This window comes from Chlamydotis macqueenii, chromosome W, assembly GCF_036417535.1.
Source record: "Chlamydotis macqueenii isolate bChlMac1 chromosome W, bChlMac1.mat, whole genome shotgun sequence".
NCBI classification, from domain to species: domain Eukaryota; kingdom Metazoa; phylum Chordata; class Aves; order Otidiformes; family Otididae; genus Chlamydotis; species Chlamydotis macqueenii.
The window spans coordinates 53,783,458-53,808,290 of NC_141592.1; the positions used below are offsets into that span (position 1 = coordinate 53,783,458).

The window sequence follows — 24,833 nt, forward strand, 5'->3', positions numbered from 1 at the left end:
CTGGAGGGACTGCACCCCGTGAAAGAAATGACCCACGCTGGAGCAGTTCACGAAGGACTGCAGCCCGTGGGTGGGACCCCACGCTGGAGCAGGGGAGGAATGTGAGGAGTTCTTCCCCCAAGGAGGACGGAGCAGTGTAAAGCAACATGTGATGAACTGACCATAACCCCCATTCCCTCTTCCCCACTGTGCTGCTTGTGGAGGGGGGAAGGAGGTAGAGGTAATGTTAAGCCCGGGAAGAGGGAGGGGTGGGGGGAGGTTATCTTGTTCTCTGTCTCATTATCCTGCTTTGTTTTTAGTAATAAATGAATAGTTTTTCCCCAAGTCGAGTCTGTTTTGCCCATGACGGTAACTTTAAGGATTTCTCCCTGTCCTTATCTCGAACCTCAAGCCTTTTTTCTTATATTATCTCCCCCTATTCCCTCGGACGGTGGGGGGAGTGAGAGAGAGACTGCGTAGTCTGGTCCTGATCGGGGCTAAACTACGACATGGGGTCTCATCAGAGCGGACTAGAGCTTAAGCACCCTCAAGGAGAAGAGAGGGTCTCTGGATCTGAAAACATACCAACAGATACTGTGGCTAAACTAGAGATCCAGCCTTCAAATATATCAGTCACCTCTAATTAAAAAGAAGCAATGGAAGTGGAAGTCAACCCGTTTAGTAAAGGATGAAGAAGCTTCTCCTAACAGGGAGCAGGAGAGAGAATCAGAAGAGGCAGCCTGTTCTGCAGCAGAGCAGTCACAAGAACAGGAGGAGGAAGAGACTAAAATCATAAACGAGACAGAAACCACCCAATCCCTATCCCTAAGTGAGCTGCAAGATATGCAAATCTGTCAACCAGGCGAGCAAATTCTCAGCTGGTTACTCCAATACTGGGATATTGGGGCCAACAGTCAGGAATTAGAGGACAAGGAAGCCCGGCAGCCTGAGATCCCTTGCTAGGGATAAGGCCACTAACAAAGGGATTGTAAAAGGGTCAGGAGTTCTCAGTCCCTGGAGGCAGCTCCTGCCCGGTGTGAAGGACAGGTATTCCTTCAAGGAAGATCTTGCAAATTCCCAAAGCAAGTGGACCACCACTGAAGGAGGTATCCAGTATCTGAGGGAAATGGCCATGGTGGAGGTGATCTATAGCAACCTGGATGACAACCAGATATCCAAAGACCTGGATGAAATCTGGTGCATGCACTCCATGTGGCAAAAGTTTGTATGAAGTGCACCGATGCCATATACCCATACCCTGGCAATAATGAGCTGGACAGACACAGAGGCACCAACTGTGGATGGATTTGCCAGCCAACTCCGACAATTCAAAGAGAATCTTGCTTCCTCCCTACAGGCCTGCATCTTGGCTGTGCAGAAACTGTCCCAACAATTGTCTCAGCAATTAAAGAAGGATAAGTCTTCTTCACTCATACCGACCAATGTCTTGGCTATTAAGAGTCAGCCTTTTTGTCTTAAGGGAAGAGGGTTACCAGTGGCACATGCCACATGCCACCCTGTGGTTCTATCTGCGTGACCAGGAGGAGGACATGAGGAAGTGTGATGGTGAACCTACCAGGAGACTAGAAGCTCGAGTACAGGAACTGCAAGAAAAAACAACAGCCAAAAGGCATCCATCCAGGAGAATTACTGCTTCAGTGTCTGTTGGTGCTTAGTTACTGGCTGGGGTTAAACCACATCAGGTCATATGAAAACCTTTCACTGGAGCACAGGAGGACTTCTCAATCAAGTCAGATGATGCATCAGGGATACAGGCAATAGCTATGAGGTACTGAAGCTCATCAACTACTAGTTGAATCCAAAATTATATAGCAATTTTCTACGGAACGTCTCATTTGAGAGGGTGTAACAGATGCACCCACTCTGAGTGAACAGTACTTTAGTTCAGGCATTACTGACAAGTAGGCCTGACTGAAGTCAGCCCTGCTGTTCAAACCTTGAGAATTGTGCTAGGCCATATCTTCTCAGGAACCAAGAAGTCTAGGCCATGTCTTATCAGGAGCTAACAGTACCAGCCCAAGCTGAGTCTAGACAAAACTAAAACTGCTACAGCTACGTAACTGCACATAAACCAAAAGGGGGCTTGACCACGAGTCAATCACTTTATGCTATAAATATCTGCAGCACCCTGCCCCCTGCAAGCAGTGATCTCCCCCCCTTGAGAAGGGATGCCTCAAGGTTACTCCTCAAGGTTGAGAGATCCCTCACTCAAGCATCTGATATCTATAATGAAGTAAGCAACATTTTACATTAAGCCTAAGAGTATATTGTATGCTAGCAACATTTATACATCCAACTATAGCTCAATTATTACAAGTGCAGTACGTAGTAGTGTTTGACCGCTAAATCATCATCTAATCACCATCTAAATGATGATTTAAACAATAATTTAAATCATTGTCAAATCATGGTTAAATGACTGTTTAATTACCATTCAATTATTGCTTAATTACCATTTGATCATCATTTAATCATTAATAAAACCATTTTAGTTAACCCCACAATGATAACTTCTCTTCATTCATCTGCGACGGAGGGTAACAGAAAATGCATTAACTTGAGAACAAAGCAAATGGTAAGAATAAAAAAGCCTAATGAAAACACTTAGAATGAATTCAGCTACTAATAAATCTAAATCTTAACAGTGGACAGTAAACAGCAAGGCCATTCTACACCAGTTCTATTACAAAGAAGTTCACAGTAAGTTATTGCATGTAAGACTGGTTGAAATTAACCCTGAAATACTTCAAGCTTTCTTAATATTAATTATCGTATTAAAATTAAGTCAAGATTCCCTGAAATACATGAAATCTACAAGAGTACATGTCGTAGTTCAGCCCCGATCAGGACCAGACTACGCAGTCTCTCTCTCACTCCCCCCACCTTCCAAGAGAACAGGGAGAGAAAATATAAGGAAAAACGGCTCGAGGTTTGAGATAAGGACAGGGAGAAATCCTTAAAGTTACCGTCACGGGCAAAACAGACTCGACTTGGGGAAAACTATTCATTTATTACTACAAACAGCAGGATAATGAGACAGAGACCAAGATAACCTCCCCCCCACCCCTCCCTCTTCCTGGGCTTAACATTATCTCGACTACCTTCCCCCCCCGAGCGGCACGGGGGGGGAAAAGGGAATGGGGGTTGCGGTCAGTTCATCACATGTTGTTTTACACCGCTGCTTCATGGTCAGGGGAAGAACTCCTCACATTCCTCCCCTGCTCCAGCGTGGGGTCCCACCCCTACGCCACAGTCCTTCATGGAACTGCTCCGGCGTGGGTCATCTCTTCCACGGGGTGCAGTCCCTTCAGAACAGCTGTCCCAGCGGGCCCTCCACAGGCCACAGCCTCCTTCAGGCATCCACCTCCCCCAGTGTGGGGTCCTTCACGGGCTCCAAGTGGATCTCTGCTCCTCCGTGGACCTCCATGGGCTGCAGGGGGACAACCTGCTCCACCATGGTCTTCACCACAGGCTGCAGGGGAATCTTGGCCAGGAGCCGCATTACTCCTCCCCCTCACTTCTGAACTGACCTTGGCGTCTGCAGCCGTTCCTCACAACAGGCTGGCAGATGTCTCTCAGGATCTTTTTTACATCTTATTCACTTCTCATCTCCTCTCCACTTCTTGCAGCCAGGCCGGACCGAGTCGGGCCCAGTCAGCCACCTGGCGAGAGGCCAGAGGGTGAGGCCTGCAAGGCCCATGAGGCCTGCGCCTCCCCCCCTGCGCCTCTGCCCCTGCTCAGCTTCTTCACATCTTCTCTCCTCTCTTTTTTTTTACTGTTTTCCCCTACTTAAATACGTTATCGCAGAGGTGTTATCATGGAACATTCTGCTACCAATTGGCTCGGCCTTGGCCAGCAGCGGGTCCGCCCTAGGCCCGGCCGAGTCCACTGAACAAAGGGGAGCGACTTCTAGCAGTTTCCTACAGAAGCTACCACCTTAGGCCCCCCCTCACTAACAAAACCACGACAGTACATTACAGTACAAGAGTATAGCACATTAATTTGGCCTAAAACAGAGTACTTAGTCCCATCTTTGCTACGAACAGAACTATTTTACCACACAGATCTCAGAAGCCTAGCCAGACACACAGAACTTTACATTTCAGCTGTATCCTAAAAGAGGGAGAAAAGGTATTATTTCCTGTAATTCTTGTTACCATAGCAGAGTAATGAAATGCTTTTTCCTCTTAAGTTGGATGGTGTAATTAGGTACTTACTGGACTTGATGGATTCTACTATGCATAAGAATAGAAAGAAGCCCTACTTGCAATACACAATTGGGAGTTCCCTCCTGTCTTACTATCTTCTTGTACGCTTAGAAGATCTTCTCAAAGATTAATATCCTCACAGTGTTTTTTAAAGAGGTCAGAATGGACTGGACATACAACCTTGGGATAAATTTCCACCTCAATGAGGATATAAAGTTGTCATATACCTTTCTCTATAATCTTAGACTAATAGTCCTATCAAGAATCCAATTCCCAATTCAACCAGCACGTTCTATCAACTTGTGAAACCAAGACGGTCTCATAAGAAATCACTACAAACCTCTTCCAAATCTTCCTATTTTTTTTAATCTGGAAAAAAAAATGACATCTCAAGAAAGCAGGATTAATTCCAAGCAACTAGCATATGTTCCTCTATTAGATATAGGACTGTTGGTTTTGCATCCTTTCCACATAACATATACGTGAAAATACAAGAGAAGTGGGGAGCAAAGACCATCCCATAGATTTTCTTGATAGATCAATGTTAGAAAGGAAATGAGCAGCAGTTCACATTTAATTAAAAAAAAAAGTATGAGAGTGAGAGATAGTGTATTGGGTTTATGTGGCAAGGTTGGGGGGGGGGGGGGGGCTGAAGGGATGGCTGAGCCAATTAGCAATGGTGGTAGCACCTCTGTGATAACATACTTAGGAATGGGAAAACACTGCTGCGCAACAGCAGCCAGAAGAGAGATGAGTGAGAATATGCGAGAGAAACACAAGAGCATGAGGAGGAAGGAGCGGCACAGACAACATGTGATGAACTGACCGCGACCTCTGTTCCCCATCTCCCTGTGCCGCTCAGGAGGAGGAGGTAGAGAAGTTGGGAGTGAAGTTGAGCCCAGGAAGAAGGGAGGGGTGGGGGGAAGGTGTTTTAAGATTTAGTTTTTATTTTTCATTATCCTACTCTGATTTTATTAGCAATAAATTAAATTAATTTTTCCCCAAGTCGAGTCTGTTTTGCCCGTGACAGTAATTGGTAAGTGATCTCCCTGTCCTTATCTCGACCCATGAGCCTTTCGTCATATTTTCTCCCCCCTGTCCAGTTGAGGAGGAGGAGTGATAGAGCAGCTTGATGGGCACCTGGTGTCCAGAGAGGCAATACAATAACTTTTAAAAATATTAAAATTACACATTTAAAAGTATCATTTGTTCAACAGACTCTTTACAAAAGAGGGGAGCGGGAGAAGGAAAGGGAACCATTCTTGCTCCATTTTAAGGACAGAGTTTTTAGGCATAGGCAACAAAACGAGTGCTAGAACATTAAAGGCAAGGTTTTTTTGGCCATCTCTCATTTTTTCCTTATTTCAAGGAAGACACTAAAAATACTGTTCTTAATTTTATCAGAGTCAATTCTCACGTTCTCTTTCTAGTGGTCAAGATTAGTTTAGCTTGAACTATTTATCTGCTACTGGCTACTTCTGCAGGCAAATTCCAAGCCAATTTATTTCAAACCCTCACATGAGACACATTTTTGCACAGGATTCCTTCATGCACAAACTTACATTTTTCTCAAAGCAGGTAAGCCTTTGAAATTAGTAATGTTCTACTTCTAAACTAAGTTTCATATTTCTAGCAATTTAATGTAACTCCCCTTACAATTAATCAATTAATACAAATGGTATACCCAGAATAAGAGTGTTATTGCTATATCGGGGGGGGCGTGTGAAGAGGCATCATACCTTTAACCTCCCAGAGTCTTAAGTCTAAGATGCAATTGGAAAGTATTTGCACAGTAAACATATACTGAAATCATTAGTATTTATAAATACTCCAGAATTTCACAACTGCTTCTACCTATTAAAACATACCTTATTTCATCAGTTTCTGGCACTTTGGTGTAAGGTAGAATTGCTCGAACTCTCCTTCTGTCCTCCACAGGCTACAATTTAAGAGAAGAGTGCAAAGATATTAATTTTCCCTTTCATTCTAGTACAGACTTCCTCTCCCCAACATTACGCTATTCTGATGCAAAAGATCAATAATAGTCATTTATATCCCTTTGCTAGTTTTAAGTTTTCAAAGGGTCAAAAATAGTAAGAGCTGGAAATGCTTAATTCCTGAAGTTATCTACAAAAGCTCTCATTTTGTTTCTAGCCTTGTAAAATTATCAGTCACGTTATCTCCAAAAATCAAATTACCAATAATGTAATTCCCATGAAAGAGTACTTTGCAACTTTCTTCCACTTAGTGGAAATGTAAAAGTTTAACATTCAGAAACATCTTTATTTGGGGGGAAATACACAGTCTGCAGGTGTTTGGGGGAGGGGGTGTTTTGTTTGGGTTGGTTTTGGTTTTTTTTTAAATTACTGATATTGTCTTAAGGATAGTCACTTGATAGAAGCCCAACTTGCAGGAACTTTGGTTATTTCCAGGATGCATACTTTGAAATCTTCGCTACAAAATAGTAATATTATTTTGAAATACTTCATTAAGTCAGTGTAAAACCCTAGAGGCTACCTAAATTACAAAGGTGCTCTTTCCTTGCCAAGAACTACACATTTCCTTGTTTACTTCAGTTTACATACAATGTTATTACTGCATTTGGGGATAACTGCAATACCTGATATCTAGCTTTCTCATTACAGATTTTCATTAAAAACCACATTTTTTAGCATTACTTTCTATCAGTGAGAACATATATATATATATATTCCTTGTACTTCACCATACACTGAGACAGCTCTAGAACTAAGGGAAGTTGTCTACAATGTTTTTTTCATAGAAAACTATGAGTTTTGAAGGCAAGATTAATGATATTAATATTTAAGTAAATAACATTTAAAAATTTTACTACTTGCCTCTGGTGGTGCTACTGGAAAGAATAGTTTTTCCCCCTTCAGCAAACAAGACACATGACTGTAATAACCAATTAGGTCAGAGAGTGAAGCAAAGCGACGTCCACCAATGTAATAGTCTCCACACATGGCAATAATTCTGTTAATAAAGAAAAGGAAACTTGACAGAAGAAAATCTTTTGCTACAAATCACTGGGGTATTTTTTTTGTTGGTTTTGTGATTTTTTTTTGTTTTTTAAAAGGAAGTTAGGATAACGTTGAGTTTTTAAAGCAGGCTGTCTACGTTCAACAAAATGCAATATTACAAACTCTCTCTCTCTCATATATATACACACACACTCCCCCTCCTTAACTAATGAATATCTCATCAGCAATTACTGATAAACATCACAACATAAAAATATCTGAAGACGGTAAAGGAGATGTAGATTTACAAAAAAGTAAGCAGATTTGCTAGAACTAAATGAAATTAAACACAAAAATGCAATTACCAGCGTCCTGAACAAATGACATACTACATTAGTAGAGATAACAGCATTAATACTTCTATCATGCAGAACATACAGGTTATATGACAGGCCTGTATAAATTTGGCAAAGTATCAATATATTTTGTAACAAATAACTGCACTTAATTATACAGTGCAGAATACTGAAATACCTTCAAAACTTAGTCACTTTTCTACAGTTAGTTGAGTATCCATGCTAAAAAATAAGAAATGACTTCGTAATAATAATGTACTCAATTTAAAAGCCTGCTAATAAATAGGAAAAATGCTTAAAAATTTTCAATAGCTTAACACAAAAGAAAATTATTATAAAATTGCTCATCTTAAACGCTAACTTATGTAGTTGGGGTGTGGATATGGATGTAGTTTTTTTGCATGTTTTTTGGGTGGGGTTGTTTTTTTTTTTGCAGAGAGGTGGGGGGGCATATTTGTGAACACACTTGTCATACCAAAAAATGAAAAATACCATGTCTGTTCATATTGCTATGCAATACAAGTTCTAAAACCAGTCAGAAATTCAGGTAAGAGAGTTAACAGTTTTTAAAACATTTGTACTACACAATACTCATTTGTATAAGGAAAAACGTACATAAGTTGAAACAATATTTTTGACCAGACAATCCAAAGAAACAATCAGTTATGTAAATTGATGATATCAAGAGGACCTGAATTTTTCTAGCAATGCAGAAGTTGAACAGCATTCCTGAGTAATAACACTTCTTTAAAAATGTGAAGGGCTATCTGGAAAAGCAACTTGGAGAAGGGAGAAAATACTGACAGAGGGACTGAAATATTCCTTTAGTTATACATAGGGAAAAAAGTGTACAAGACATTTGATCTACCTAAAGATGATACTTTTCAGTAAAAATTTAAAAATCAGCAGTTTTATGAAACCTTCAGAATACTAGTTTCAATAAATTATGTAGTAAGTGGGAAAACCAGCATACTTTCCACCAGAACTCTTGTTACAGAGTGTCAAAACAATCATTTTTAGGATCACAGAATCATTTAGGTTGGAAAAGACCTTTAAGATCATTGAGTCCAATAAGTACTGTGATAAATGAGATAATATAAAAGAACATAAAGTATCCCTAGTGCTGCTGGCCACACTATTTCTGATACAAGCCAGGATGCTGTTGGCCTGCTTGGCCACCTGGGCACACTGCTGGCTCATGTTCAGCTGGCTGCCTACCAGCACCCCCAGGTCCTTTTCTGCCAGGCAGCTTTCCAGCCACTCTTCCCCAAGCCTCTAGCGTTGCATGGGGTTGTTGTGACCCAAGTGCAGGACCCAGCACTTGGCCTTGTTCAACCTCATACAATTGACCTCGGCCCATTGATCCAGCCTGTCCAGATCCCTCTGCAGAGCCTTCCTACCCTTGAGCAGATCGACACTCCCGCCCAGTTTGGTGTCATCTGCAAACTTACTGAGGGTGCAATCAAACCCCTCATCCAGATCGTTGATAAAGACATTAAACAGAACTGGCCCCGGCACTGAGCCCTGGGGAACACCGCTTGTGACCGGCCGCCAACTGGATTTAACTCCGTTCACCACAACTCTCTGGGCTCGGCCATCCAGCCAGTTTTTTACCCATCACAGGGTACACCTGTCCAAGCCATGAGCAGCCAGTTTCTCCAGGAGAATGCTGTGGGAAACGGCATCAAAGGCTTTACTAAAGTCCAGGTAAACAACATCCACAGCCTTTCCCTCATCCACTAGGAGGGTCATCTGGTCATAGAAGGAGATCAGGTTAGTCAAGCAGGACCTGCCTTTCATAAACCCATGCTGACTGGGCCTGATCACCTTGTTATCCTGTATGTGCCATGTGATGTCACTCAATATTATCTGCTCCAGAACCTTCCCTGGCACCGAAGTCAGACTGACAGGCCTGTAGTTCCCCAGAGCCTCCTTCCGGCCCCTCTTGTAGATGGGCGTCACATTTGCTAACCTCCAGTCAACTGAGACCTCCCTGCTTAGCCAGGACTGCTGATAAATGATTGAAAGTGGCTTGGTGAGCACTTCTGCCAAAGGAGGAAGTCTTATGATATACATATCATATATAGGATATATATATCTCTCTCATATATATATATATATGATTCTCTATATATTCTGATACATTATATATATATAGAGAGGGTGGAAGCGGGGACAGGTAGCCTGGGAGGATTACAGAGAGGTTGTGCAAGCGGCCAGGGATCACTTGAGGCAGGCTAAAGCCCTGACAGAATTGAATCTGGCCAGGGACATCAAGGGCAACAAGAAAGGCTTCTATAGGTACATCGGGGACAAAAGGAGGTCCAAGGAGAACGCGGGCCCCCTCTGGAAGGAAACGGGTGACCTGGTTACCCAGGACATGGAGAAGGCTGAGGTGCTCAATGACTTTTTTGCCTCAGTCTTCACCAACAAGGGCTCTTGTCACGCCACCCAAGTTGTGAAAGGCAAAGGCAGGGACTGGGAGAATGAAGAACTGCCCACTATAGCAAAAGAGCAGGTTCGGGAACATCTGAGGAACCTGAAGGTGCACAAGTCCATGGGACCTGATGAGATGCACCCGCAGGTCCTGAGGGAACTGGCGGATGAAGTGGCCAAGCCGCTGGCCATTGTATTTGAGAAGGCGTGGCAGTCTGGTGAGGTCCCCGATGACTGGAAGAGGGGGAACATAACCCCCATTTTTAAAAAGGGGAACAAGGAAGACCCAGGGAACTACAGGCCGGTCAGCCTCACCTCTGTGCCTGGCAAGGTCATGGAGCAGATTCTCCTGGAAACCATGCTAAGGCACTGGAGAGCAAGGAGGTGATTGGTGACAGCCAACATGGCTTCACTAAGGGCAAATCGTGCCTGACCAATTTGGTGGCCTTCTATGATGGAGTGATGGCATCGGTGGACAAGGGACGAGCAACTGACATCATCTACCTGGACTTGTGCAAGGCATTTGACACTGTCCCACATGACACCCTTCTCTCTAAACTGGAGAGGCATGGGTTTGATGGAGGGACCACTCTGTGGATAGGGAACTGGCTGGATGGCCGCACTCAGAGAGTGGTGGTCAACGGCTCAACGTCCAAGTGGAGACCGGTGATGAGTGGTGTTCCTCAGGGGTCCGTGTTGGGCCCGGCCCTGTTCAACATCTTTGTCGGTGACATGGACAGTGGGATAGAGTGCACCCTCAGCAAGTTTGCCAACAACACCAAGCTGTGTGGTGCCGTCGACACGCTGGAGGGAAGAGATGCCATCCAGAGGGACCTTGACAGGCTGGAGAGGTGGTCCTATGAGAACCTCATGAAGTTCAACCAGGCCAAGTGCAAGGTCCTGCACATGGGTCAGGGCAATCCCAGGCACAAATATAGGCTGGGTGGAGAACGGATTGTCAGCAGCCCTGAGGAGAAGGACTTGGGAGTGCTGGTAGATGAGAAGCTCAACATGAGCCGGCAATGCGCCCTTGCGGCCTAGAAGGCCAACTGCATCCTGGGCTGCATCAAGAGGAGCAATTGGCAAAGAACAAGCTTTGGTGAAAACGACACTTCCAGTCTGGGGGATCCAGTGGACGCATGCCTATATTTGGCTGAAATAACTTCAAGACTGCCATTCTGGAGGCTGAAAAATATTTAAATATAGCACCTGCCCTTCTAATAACACAAACATATACGCTCTGCAGTCAATAAATTAAACGAAAAGCATGTCCGTTCTATGAAGTACATTATTAGCAAATAAATTAGTTTCCTTTGAATAGTTATCTCTTCACATATTTAATGGATCCAAGAAGGAAAGATTCTTTAAGATTTTAAAAGATTATAAGGATCCCTTTCTTAGGAAGTAGTCTTTAATGGTTTCCCATTTTCTGAGATGCCAGAAACAATTTTCTGGTGGACATGAACCAACATTCAACACCTGATAATGGCTACAATAAGCAGAAGTTATTTTTAATAAGACTCTTAAAAACAGCACTTAAAAAGCAAGTATTAACATAATTTAATTTTCTACTACTGCTACATAGTAACCAGTTCCCAAACAAGAATCAGTATAGCTGAGAAGCATGAGTTGTTAGCTCAGACAGCATGATGTAAACACGAGCATGCTATTTCAGTTTGTTTTCCAAGTAAATTTGCTTTCTGTTTATTTCTTGTTATCTAGATAGCTGACAAAGGTTTTTTCTGCTGCTGAAGATGCACTTGATATCCTGTTTTGTGAAGATGAACATTACACTGCAACATACTACTTGCTGACTAACATTCGAGTGCTTCCCAGAATATATCTCATTTACACTAAGTTTGCACATGACACTAAACTGAGTGGGAGTGTCGATCTGGCTCAAGGGTAGGAAGGCTCTGCAGAGGGATCTGGACAGGCTGGATCAATGGGCTGAGGTTGAACAAGGCCAAGTGCCGGGTCCTGCACTTGGGTCACAACAACCCCATGCAACGCTAGAGGCTTGGGGAAGAGGGACTGGAAAGCTGCCCAGAGGAAAGGGACCTGGGGGTGCTGGTAGACAGCCAGCTGAACATGAGCCAGCAGTGTGCCCAGGTGGCCAAGCAGGCCAACAGCATCCTGGCTTGCATCAGGAACAGTGTGGCCAGCAGGAGCAGGGAAGTGATCGTGCCCCTGTACTCGGCACTGGTGAGGCCACACCTCGAATACTGTGTGCAGTTTTGGGCCCCTCAGCACAAGAAGGACGTTGAGTTGCTGGAGCGGGTCCAGAGAAGGGCAACGAAGCTGGTGAGGGGTCTGGAGCACAAGTCTTATGAGGAGCGGCTGAGGGAACTGGGATTGTTTAGTCTGGAGAAGAGGAGGCTGAGGGGAGACCGCGTTGCTCTCTCCAGCTACCTGAAAGGAGGTTGTAGGGAGGCAGGTGTTGGTCTCTTCCCCCAAGTAACTAGTGATAGGACAAGAGAAAATGGCCTCAAGTTGCATCAGAGGAGGTTTAGGTTGGATATTAGGAAACATTTCTTTACTGAAAGAGTGGTCAGGCACTGGAACAGGCTGCCCAGGGAAGTGGTGGAGTCACCATCCCTAGAGGTGTTCAAAGAATGTGTAGATGTGGCACTCCAGGACATGGTTTAGTGGACATGGTGGTGTTAGGTTGATGGTTGGACTTGATGATCTTGGAGGTCTTTTCCAACCTTAAAGATTCTATGATTCTATAAATGAGAATAAATTAATGCATATAACTTGCTAATGGTAAAATAATCCTGGTTACAATTTCAGATAAAGGGCTATTTATAGAATCATAGAATCATAGAATCATAGAATGGTTAGGGTTGGAAGGGACCTTCAAAGGTCATCTAGTCCAACCCCCCTGCAAGGAGCAGGGACATCCCTGACTAGGTCAGGTTGCTCAGAGCCTCATCCAGCCTGGCCTTGAACGTTTCCAGAGATGGGGCTTCCACCACCTTTCTGGGCAACCTGTGCCAGTGTTCTATAACTCGCATCGTAAAAAAAATTTTTCCTAATTTCTAATCTAAATCTACCCCCCTCTATTTTAAAACCATTACCCCTCGTCCTATTGCAACAGGCCCTACTAAACAGCCTTTCCCCATCTTTCTTGTAGGCCCCCTTGAGGTACTGGAAGACCGCTATCAGGTCTCCCCGGAGCCTCCTCTTCTCCAGGCTGAACAGCCCCAACTCTCTCAGCCTGTCCTCATAAGAGAGGTGCTCCAGCCCTTTTATCATCTTTGTGGCCCTCCTCTGGACCTTCTCCAACTGGTCCATGTCCTTCTTGTGTTGGGGGCTCCAGAACTGGACACAGTACTCCAGGTGGGAGTTTATATTCAGAACAACTAATTCTAACACATACTGAAAGCTGATTCCAGCAAATCCTCATATTATTCAGTACATAACCTCTTTGTTTCTCCTTATTATTTCTTTCTTATAAAGGAAGCACTCAGATTTGCTATGACTTTGACATGTAAGTATGTCCTGTGAGCTGCAATAACTGAGGAACAGTCTCAAAACAATCTCCTCAGATTACCAATAGGAAGCCGGCATGTTACTGTAAATTTAGTTACAACAGCTTTAGACAAGCTTCTCTATTCTGATGACGTTGGTTTCCTCGCATTTTCATTCTTTAGCTTGTAAAAGAATTTTTAAGTAGCATGGTTTAAAACAATTAAACTCTAGTAAAGAGCTATACCATACATGGATAAAAAGAAAAGTAAAAATATTCAATTTATAATATAATTGTTTTCTATACTGTTCTAAGATCTAAAAGCACAAATAAACAGGTTACAGTGTTTTAAAAGAAAACATTTAATTCTCACCTAAAATGATTGACATTTGTTTTACTAAGGAATGAAAGCACAAATGAACCCGGTCTTCGATCACTCTCTCGAATAAGGTAACTTCCAGGTTTTCCCGCTTGCCAAAGACGTTCTTCTGCAATTGCTCTGTCGAGTTTTCCATGATACCACCTAAAAAACGAATGTAACCATGAGTGTCCCTAGAATTTAAGACTTCTGTTTCTTTTTACAGAACAGACCTGTGAAACTAATGAAAGTTCTCAGTTAAAACTGATGCAATATTCCAAACCTTTGTTTCAAATAATGTTATCAGATATTTATATGTGCAACCTCTCTCAAATTACTTATTTCCAATACACAGAATTTTTAAAACTTTACAGGTTCAGATAACCCATTTCCCCAAATAACTCAAACTGGAGTAAAGCACTCCAACCCATCCAAAGGGGACAAAGGCTCTCTATAACCAGCTTTTTCTTTCCTCCTCAATTTGCTCATTTTCAGTAAATGAGAAGAACCAGAGGTAACTGATTTGACTCAGGCTGTTGTATTTTAAGCCTACTCAGGCTTCAATTCAGGCTATAACCTGTTTCTCAAATGACAAACACAGATCACAGTATCAAAGCCTGCACCTAAACAAAATGACAGCAGTCACCAGACCATATTTCAGCCAAAAAAGTCTTCCCCAAACCCAGCACACAGCTTATTAAAAGCAAATACAAATGTACAGCAACTCAGACTGTAAAATATGACAAAAGAACACTTCAGTTTAAGGCAAAGGTTAGACTCATCATTCAAACATTCCTTACTCTTGCCTCAATTTTCTTTTATTTACAAAACTCTAGTCAGACCTCTTTCTACCCCAAACAATCAAATGGGGGGGGGGGGGGAAGTAGCAGTGGAGGGAGCAACAACTGAAGCAAAGCAAGCCAAGTGTTGTCAAATGTTGTTCTCAAAACTTCTTAAAAAGGAAAACTTTTAAATAGTATAAAGCAGTAGCTGTATAAATTATCAACTATTTCAGACCATTCACTTACTGATTCTACCAGTTCACGTATGTCTTGCAAGAGTTGCAAAAAAAGCATTTTGGAAGAGATATGAAAGTGATATTTTTGCTTAAAATACATAAGAAAAAAAATGAAAAATTGCAAAGTTAAGAGTAAAAAACCAAAACCAGCTTAGTTGTTGATAAAAATCTTGCCAGAAACATTTTTTTCTATGAAATGGAAGTGAAAGTTGGCTTTGAGAACTTTTATCAGAATGAAAGTCAAATAGACTATACAGATACAGATCACATATACCAGCAGAAGCAGTACCAGTGTAGATAGTTTATATTGGCAAAGCTGCAGTCTTGTTAATATAGAGCTCTCCTTTGCTTCTCTTCATCCTGATTAAAACAAGTTAAATCAGGGAAAGAGTTGTTTTGTCTGTACAACTGTATAGCACTTGAGGCAACTTTAGAAAGATCATGTCTGTGGTGAGTTGACCCCAGCCAGCATCTAACCACCCACACAGCTGCTTGCTCACTCCTCCCAACCCCCAGCAGAACAGGGTAGAGAATAGGAAGAGCAAAAGCAAAAAAAATACATGGGTTGAGATAAAGTTTAATAAGTGAAGGAAGAATGAAGGAAGGGGACTGGGGGAAAAAAGAAAACAAAAACAACAGAAGCAATGCAAAGGCAAAGGCAATCACTCAGTACCTCCCACAAGTGGATCAATGCCCAGCCAGTCTCTGAGCAAGGGCTATCTTGGAAGGCACACACATCTCCCCATCTCCCTCCCTCCTCCCCCCATACACTTTTTTTTTTTTTTTTTTTTTTTTTTTTTTTAAATTGCAGACCATGAACTCATATGGTATGGAATATACCTTTGGTCAACTTCGGTCAGCTTTCTTGGCTGTCTCTCCTCTCAACTTCTTGCCCACTCCTAGCCTACTTGCTGGAGGGCAGGGGGAGCAGAGTGAGAAACTGAGAAAGCCTTGATACTGTGCAAGCACTGTTCAGCAACAGCCAAAATACCAGTGTGTTATCAACACCGTTTTAGCCACAAATACAAAACAAAGCACCACAGGGGCTGCTATGAAGAAAGTTAACTCCAGCCCAGCCAGACCCAGGACACTTAGGAGGCTCTGTACCATTTAGAATTTCATAGGTCAAGATCAATAACTTAAATTTGATGCTGTTTTGACTGCCAAATGCTTAATGCATTCAGTTAGAAGCAATGCTTAACATCTCTCAACTTTACACCAAATATATTTTTTTCCTAAAAAGATGCAAAATGTTGTCTTACCTACAGCATACTATAATATTAGTCTCAGAAAAACAATTAAAGTTTGGATGGGAGGGTATCAAAGTAAAAAAAAAACAAAACTTGCCCAGCTATTCATAAAAAGAAAGCTGACCCTCTGACCATGACTCTTATCAAATGTACTCATTCCAAACAGTAAATCACTACTACTACGATTTATACCCTTCATCATTGCCAAGGATAAGGTCCCTATAATTTCTAGTCACCTCTCATTTTCTTGCCTAGTCCTAACTAGGAACACTTCTTTATTTCCAACATTAACTTTGCAAGTTTTAAAAGATGATAATTCTATTGGTTTTGACTGAGATAGAGTTAATTTTCTTCATAGTAGCTTGTATGGGGCTATGTTTTGGATTTGTACTAAAAATAGTGTTGATAATACAGGGATGTTTTCATTATTGCTGAGCAGTGCTTACACAGAGTCAAGGCCTTCTCTGCTCCTCACACTGTCCTTGCCAGGGAGTAAGCTGGAGGTCCACAAAAAGTTGTGAGGGGACACAGTTGGGACAGCTGACCCCAACTGACCAAAGGGATATTCCATACCATATGACATCGTGCTCAGCAATAAAAGTGGAAGGATGGAGATTGGCAGGGGCTGTGGTTGCTCAGGGACTGGCTAGGCATCAGTCAGTTGGTGGTGAGCAACTGTTTTCTTTTGCATCACTTGTTTTTGTTTGGTTTGTTGGTGGTGTGTGTCATGTGTGTCCCCCACATTTTTTCTCCTCCTTTTTTAATTCTTAAACTGTCTTTATCTCAACCCATGAGTTTTAGCACTTTTACTCCTCTGATTCTCCCCCCATCCTACTGAGGGGTAGTAGTGTGGTGCTTAGTTGCCAGCTGAGGTTAAACCACAACAATAATCCACTATTTTCACAATGTTTTGAGCAAATATAACTAAACAGCATTCTGAATCACACAGCTAGTGCCCTGAAAATACAATAGCTATTATCAGGTGCACCAAAAGAGAAAACATAAGTGGCTTTGCAACCTTGGGAGGTTTTCAATAGCACTACTATTATGAAAGCTAAACACATCACACACATGAACTAATTGGTTCTTAAAATTCTCCCACAAGACAAAGAAATGGTATTAATTTTATTTTACTTATAAGAGGTTGAGGTATTCAGACTGAGTTCACAAGCGTCCATTAACATTACATCTCAAGTTTGAGATGTCTACATCTGTTTTTCCAAAGTACTCGGCAATATATATATATAGGTTTTTACATGTGAAAAACTCCTGCTTACTTCAATTGCATTTGAAAGCATCCAGCACTTCTGAAAATATGTCTAGGTTCTAGTCTGTACACCACAACCTGGATGCTCACTGAACCTCCCTACTGTAAAACAGACAAAAAAAAAACCACCCCAAAAAAGCGTTTCATACTTCAGAACCTAGAGGGGAGGTGCGAGTCTTGTGGGCCTTGCAGGCCTCACCCTCTGGCCTCCCACTGGGCGGCCATCTGGGCCCAACGCAGCCCGGCCCGGCTGCAAGAAGTGAAGAGAGGAGATGTGAAGAGAACCTGAGAGGCATCTGCCTGAGCCTGATTGTGAAGAATTTCTTGTGAGAGGAACGGCTGCAGACACCAAGGTCAGTGAAGAAGGAGGGGGAGGAGTAATGCTGAGATTCCCCTGCAGCCTATGGTGACGACCATGGTGGAGCAGGTTGTCCCCCTGCAGCCTGTGGAGGCCCACGGAGGAGCAGAGATCCACCTGCAGCCTGTGGAGGATCCCATGCTGGGGCAGGTGGATGCCTGAAGGAGGCTGTGGCCAATGGAGGGCCTGCGCTGGGGCAGCCGTTCTGGAGGGACTGCACCCCGTGAAAGAAATGACCCACGCTGGAGCAGTTCACGAAGGACTGCAGCCCGTGGGTGGGACCCCACACTGGAGCAGGGGAGGAATGTGAGGAGTTCTTCCCCCAAGGAGGACGGAGCAGCGTAAAGCGACATGTGATGAACTGACCATAACCCCCATTCCCTCTTCCCCACTGTGCTGTTCGTGGAGGGGGGAAGGAGGTAGAGATAATGTTAAGCCCGGGAAGAGGGAGGGGTGGGGGGAGGTTATCTTGTTCTCTGTCTCATTATCCTGCTTTGTTTTTAGTAATAAATGAATAGTTTTTCCCCAAGTCGAGTCTGTTTTGCCCGTAACGGTAACTTTAAGGGGGTTGAGATAAAAACAGTTTACTAAAATAGCAAAGGAAAACTACAAAAATAACAGAATATAAGGATATTAATATGTACAAAATATACAAAATGAACAATGTACGATTTCTCACCACCCAATGTCTGAATGACGGACACAGCCTGTCCCGAGCAGCAATCACAGAAACGACACTGAGCAGCAAGCAAAGGAGCGAAAACGAGCCAGCAAGGTAGCGGGAACAATGCCAGCAAGCGAGAGAGAAGAATGGGATTTCCCCGCCATGGGCAACCCCCACTTATATACTGAGCATGATGTTTATGCCATGGAATACTCTCTTTGGCCAGTTTGGGTCAATTATTCTGTCTGTCTTTCTCCCAGCTTCCTGCATCTGCACGTTAATGAGACTTTAACGAGACTTGGAAAGCCAGACAGTGTCCTTGGTCTCATTAACAACAACTCCTATCATCAGAGCGTTTTTATCAACATTCTTCACATCTGAAATCCAAAACACACTGGCTACTGAGAGAAAAATTAACTCCATCCCTGCCAAAACCAGGACAGATTCTCTGCTTGGGTCTTTGCTTGGAAGGATAGATCTCATTGGAAATTTTGCTGACCTAGAAGAGGAAGCCTTATATCTATGTGCCTGTTTTTCTTCTAGCTGGTTTATTATGAGTAGGTTATGCAAACTAGATATGTGTGAGATGACAGAAGAAGCATTCTTAGAACTGTAAAATAATCAACTTGAGTGGTCCTGGGAGGGCACACTTTAGAGTTGTTTTTATGGAGAGTATAGTGATGGTACAGTAATTTTTGGGAGGCTGTTACTAATCAGAAGCAGTAACATATTAAAAAGCCATCCAGGGAGCTGTATATGAGAGAAAATGCTGGTAGAATTAAATACCTTGGACCTGCAAGAGGAGAAAAAGAAAAAAAAAAAGATATGCTTAGTGAAGAGAAGAGCAGAGATCGGGAAAGGTAAAAAAAAAGATATTGCCATTCTTCAAAACAGCATGTGAGGACTGTCAAGGGAAGGTCTACCTTGTGTCTTGAACTTCTAGAAAGGTAAGCCAAGAAATCAAGTCACAACAACAGACATTAGGTCATGCTAATATCATGTTGTTTTCTGAATTAGAAAGATGAGGTGATACTAGCTTAACAAAGGAAACTTTCCACACAAGTTTTTCAGAGTGGAAGATGTCACCTGAGCTAGACAATGCCATTTCTTGTATATGCTCTTTGAAAAACATTATTTGATGTCAGAGTTGAGAGGTATAACATATCTTTGTTCCCAATATACAAAAAAAAAAAGACAGCATGTCTTAGGGAACAATTGTTTTGTGCAGTGCGCTGAAGGGGAAATTCAAATTGTAACTGAGGAATGATCTGGCATGGAGGGCAAGAAGGCCTAACTGCAGAAGGGGTTAAACTGGCTGGAAGCAGGAATGCCAGAGACAGAACTACTCCCTGCAAGGGAGTGAAGTTTCCCTTGGTGATGAGATAAGAAACAGCCCCAGCATTGTCTTGTAACCATCCTAGAATGCCAGCTCTCAGGGGCCACCTTTGGGTGGCAGAGCTGAACCAGGGGATGGACCCAAGGCCGGGCTGAGGTGTCCCATGCTCACGGAATTGGTGCTGGTGCAAGTGTATATAAGGAATCAGCTCATGAGGCATCTTTGCAGACTCCTTGTAGAACCGCTTATGGCGGTAGAACTCTGCCCAATGCATTGTTCTTTTTTTTTTTTTTTTTTTTTTTTACATATTTAAGCAGAAACGTGTGTTTAATTCGCCTCAAGGGGTACCATAAAAATTCCCCAACAGCACTGTTTATGTTGTTATGGTTTTAAGACCTGGAAGATGAAAACAAAGGTGGTTTTGAGGGTTCCATTGATGTTAAAAAATAATTTAAATCAATATGAAAATGTTTTTGTAATAATTTCTTCAACTATTCCCTTTCGATTTAGCTTCACATCTATCAGTACTCTCTTTCTTGCTAGCTCTTAATGAATTTAAAACTTGTAATAAGCCATGTTGTGGTTATAGACTGCAAGACCTTGTTCCTGAAGGAGTATCTCATCATTTGTTTTATCCATTGATGGTGGTGTCTTTTTGCCAATAATGATTAGCTGAGGAAATGATGTCATGCTGAAAATAACTAACTATTACAACCTCTAGGATGCTGCAAATCAGATCGAAGGTTAAAAACGTTGTTATCACAGTCATATGTGCAGAATTGGAAGAGAGCACTCATTTGTGCTAAGGTGAATGTTTGTACTATTGCTGAATTTTACATCACTTGGAGGTTGGTGCAGTTGGACTTTTACCTGATTATGTTTTTTCACAGATCTGCCATTGTCTGTCTAGCCTAAGATAAAACAGTATTGAACCTGCTCTAACTAGCATATCACTTTGATCATCACTAGGCTTTTGATATATAAAGTATCTGCGTTGGTACAATAAGGTTTCCTGTGTTAAAATGGGATGGGGAAGCTGTTTGGACAATCTATTTGAATATAAAAACATTGTCTGCAATTCTGTCATCAGATAAATACCTGGGTCAAATAATAAAGATGCTTGGAGTAGTAAACTTGTTCCATGTGAATAGGCTATGTAACTGTGATCTTTACATATCACTGAATTATTTTAGTGGTTATCACTGTGGAATGAGATAATTTGGTATTAATAGACTGGCCTGGGACAGGGATAGCATGATGTGGTTCACTGTAATTTCCTTGTTCTAGTCAGTTTTGTATGTGGCAGCTCTCAGAACACATCTCCTGAGCTACGGGCTACAGTTCCATGCACACGCTTAGGGAAGTTGCTTAATCCAACATTTCTAATCTTCCTGTTAACTTAACCTCTAATGATGCTGCATGTTCTAGTCCCTGTGAAATCAAACACTAGAATGAGACTTTGAACTGTAGTTGTTATGTATTATCTGCAAACTTGATCTATGGCATATCAAATCTATGCTGTTTTCCAGAAATGTATTGGTCTTGAAAATGTATTTTTGAGAATAGAATACTTCTGTGAATAAGAAAATTAGTTCTGAAAATGGAGGATTTAATTTAGGAAAATAATAGCAAACACATCTTTGGGCTAAATTGTGCTTATTAATAACAACTAAAATAATAACTAAGAGATATTTTACATTGTTTTTATTATGTTATGCTCCAAGTATGAGTTCCTCTAGAAGGGAAGAATTAACTGGCTAAACCTATCCTACAACTTCAGTAATAACAAATTATTGTATTATTAATTAGCTTGCTAATACATAGTTTTGGTAGTGAAAAATACCCCTCTTCAAAAATCATGCTTTCACACTGTTTTTAATGAACACAATTCTCCATACTGGAATAACAAGATGTGAACTATCACTTTTTTTCTCTTGTCAATGTATTTTACATCATCAGAATGTAAAGAACTGTCATAGTTTAGCCCCACTCAGGACCAAACTACGCAGTCTCTGTCTCTCTGTCTCTCTCTCTCTCTCTGTCTGTCTCTCTCTCTCTCTCTCTCACTCCCCCCACCCTCCAGTGGGACAAGGAGGAGAAGGGGTAAAGAAAAGAAGGCAAAACTTGTGGGTTGAAATAAAAAAATAATAATAATAAAAAAAAAAGAATAACAGAAAAAAAAAACAAAACAGAGATGGAAAACAAACCCCAATAACAGAAAATACTGAAGCACATAATTTACAGTATAATAGCTCACAGATTGATCACAATGCCCAGTTCCCTCCCAAGGAGCAGAAGACTTGCCTCAGCCCCCTCCTCACTGATATACTGAGCACGATGTCCCATGGGATGGAAGAGCCCTTTGGCCAACTTGGGTAAACTTACCCCAGCTGTTGGCTAATTGGTAACTTATCCCAGCTGTGTCCCCCAGCCACAGGAGCCACCAGCTCCTCTCCCAGCTCAGGTGAAAGTTAACTCTGTTCTAGCCAGAGCCAGGACAGGTGCATATCTATTATGAGACAGTCTTTAATTCAAATGATGTCATACTGGTTGCCTCTCACCCCCCACATCACCACTCCACCACCACCCCCAGGTCTTAGCTTCTTTCCATGAACAGGATGGATAATGGAGACACAATAAGGAGCTGTTGGGTTTTTTCCCATTGCTTTCTATATTGTTTACTATATTACTTAGCATTCACATTCTGCTGTAAAAGCACTTCTGAAAATATGTCTAGGTTCTAGTTTGTACACCACAACCTGGATGCTCACTGAACCTCCCTACTGTAAAACAGACAAAAAAAAAAAAAAAAAGCGTTTCATACTTCAGAACCTAGAGAAATAAATTGTACTATACAATTGAAAATAGCAGTTTTCATAACACTGAGATTTGTTCCTTTAAAGCTTATTTTAGTAAATATGCATATGCAAATATACACACATATTTGACTTAAATTGTAAGCACATAGGTAAATTCTATTTTATAGTTAAAACTTAAGAATAACTGAATACAGGCCTTTAAAGGACTTGTGTTAGTATTGGTTAGAAAAACTAAAAACTGATTGGGACACTGTTGATGCTGAGTCCTCAATGAATTGTTGAACGTGCTAGCTTGCTAACAGATTAATTCATGCTATTGGGATATGGGGAAACTGAAATTAGCACTAGCACCTTTCCACAATAAGTACTGTGATAAATGAGATAATAGAAAAGAACAGAAAGTATTCAGATGTGGTTCAACCCAATCTCTTTATTTACATATTTCCTTTTTACATATGGGAAAATCAAATATTCCGAGGCTTTGTTGTTCCACTGAAGCATTTTGCTTTTACAGTATGCTGCAATTTTAACTTAGGAACACAGTAGCTCAGGGAGGAAGGAATGGAAGGAGAAAGCACTGAAGGGGGAGCAAAAGTGTTTTTCAGCAACTCAGTAGAAATGAAGATGTTGATAACTGTTGTAAACCTCCCTGTTTCAGTCTAAAAACCAAATTATAGTGAGCAGAAAAATCCATCATCAAATGCCACACCCATTTCACTCTTCTCCTTAGCCATACCTGACTGCTTCAACAAAATACAAAAGAATAGCAGAGAACTTCTAGGAGACATGGTCAAAGCTCCCTACCTATAAATTCACAGTCACCACCTTCATACCTTTCACAACATTACAGAATCTTATTATCATTTCCTGAGACTATGGGGGTTCTGTTCCCATTAGGATCAGAGATACAATTACCTTGAACCAGGAAAAATCCTCATTTTCAAGTGGCATACAGAAATCTCAAGAACAGTTTCATGAAGAGAGGAGAAAACAACCAAGATATCCTGTATTCTCATTTGTTTCTTTTTTATTCTGCTTTCCATCCCTGATAATAAATAGCTGAAGAGTTGATGTACCTATTTCACTGTTCAAGCTTCACATTAGCCTTTCTAGTTTCTCTCAGCCTAAAATGTTAAATGCATTCTTAGCACCATCATTTTTTATCCAAACTATGCCTTTTAACACCTTGTCCCATCTTTGTTAGATTTATGCAGATATCGTGTAAGGTTGCATTATTTCCTTTACGCACATTATTCATAAAGATTAAATTAACGTAAGTTTCACTCATACATTATTAAATTCATTGCCTTCCTCTGTCTTGTTAGTTACCAATTTTTGACTGGGTCTTTACAGTTCTCCACTTTACAAAACTTCCTGACAGAAAAAGCTCTGCAAACCTTTCAACTTCTACAGTGGATGGATGGATGTGTAAGATAATGAAACAAGAGAGTTCAAACTAATCTGAAGCTGGGGGGGGGCAAAAAAGCCAAGCAATTGTCCTTTATCCAGCATACATGAAATTAAGAGTGCTTCACACTCTTCTAGGAAAGTGGGGTTTTTACTCCTTTTTTGATCCCTATACATTTTTCTAAGTGGAGGTACAAAGCATACATAAGCCTAATAAAGAATAAGTCTGCCTTTCTCAGTTACCTGTTCTAAACTCCCTTTGAAACAGTGTGTAGAAAAATAGAACACTGCTGCACTTCAAGATTAGGAACCAGGCAACTAAAATGGAAAGTCACTCTCATAGACATTCCTCAGTATACCCGCTGTGCCAAGCCATTAACTGTGGGACTTGTACGCATTGCCAATACTAGCCATTTCAGAGCATACACAAACTATGGACTTAAACAAAACAGATGAACCAAAAACCTCAATAAATCTTAATAAAAATAGTAAACAAGGATAGAAGGTGAAATAAGTGTACATTCAAAAGGTAATACATTTTAATGACTTTATTAAAGCAGGGTTCTAAAAGTTTCAAGTACTGTAAGGACAAACAGTGTAATAAGCTTTAAAATAGACAGAGATGTGACAACAGCATAAGATCAAGCTTTGCAACTCAAAAGATTTCTTCTAATCCTACCTGATATATATATTTACTAAAAGGAACACTGATTGCCTTTTGGGAAAGAAAAAAAAAAGCCACCAATAAATAGGTGAAATTTAGCTAAATAGGCTCTTGAAGCAGCTCACATTTTCTTACTGAAGGCTCAGCTTAGGAAATTAATTCTGGAACTCATTAAAGTTCTTAGCAAGAAGTATCTCATTTTTACATGCTTCATTCTTGTGCCCTCAGATCAAAGATAA

The 24,833-nt window shown here is 41.5% G+C and overlaps 1 protein-coding gene across 1 annotated transcript in view; it reads left to right on the top strand.

The window, feature by feature from the left end:
• Positions 1 to 1,105: 1,105 nt before the first annotated feature.
• LOC147596817 (ras GTPase-activating protein 1-like) overlaps positions 1,106 to 24,833 on the top strand; it is a 96,278-nt gene continuing 72,550 nt past the window's right edge. The window contains exons 1-3 of the mRNA XM_086769652.1: positions 1,106 to 1,200; positions 1,460 to 1,574; positions 23,728 to 23,744. Of these exons, the coding sequence (XP_086625778.1) occupies positions 1,106 to 1,200; positions 1,460 to 1,574; positions 23,728 to 23,744 (227 nt within the window). The remainder of the gene's footprint in view (positions 1,201 to 1,459; positions 1,575 to 23,727; positions 23,745 to 24,833) is intronic.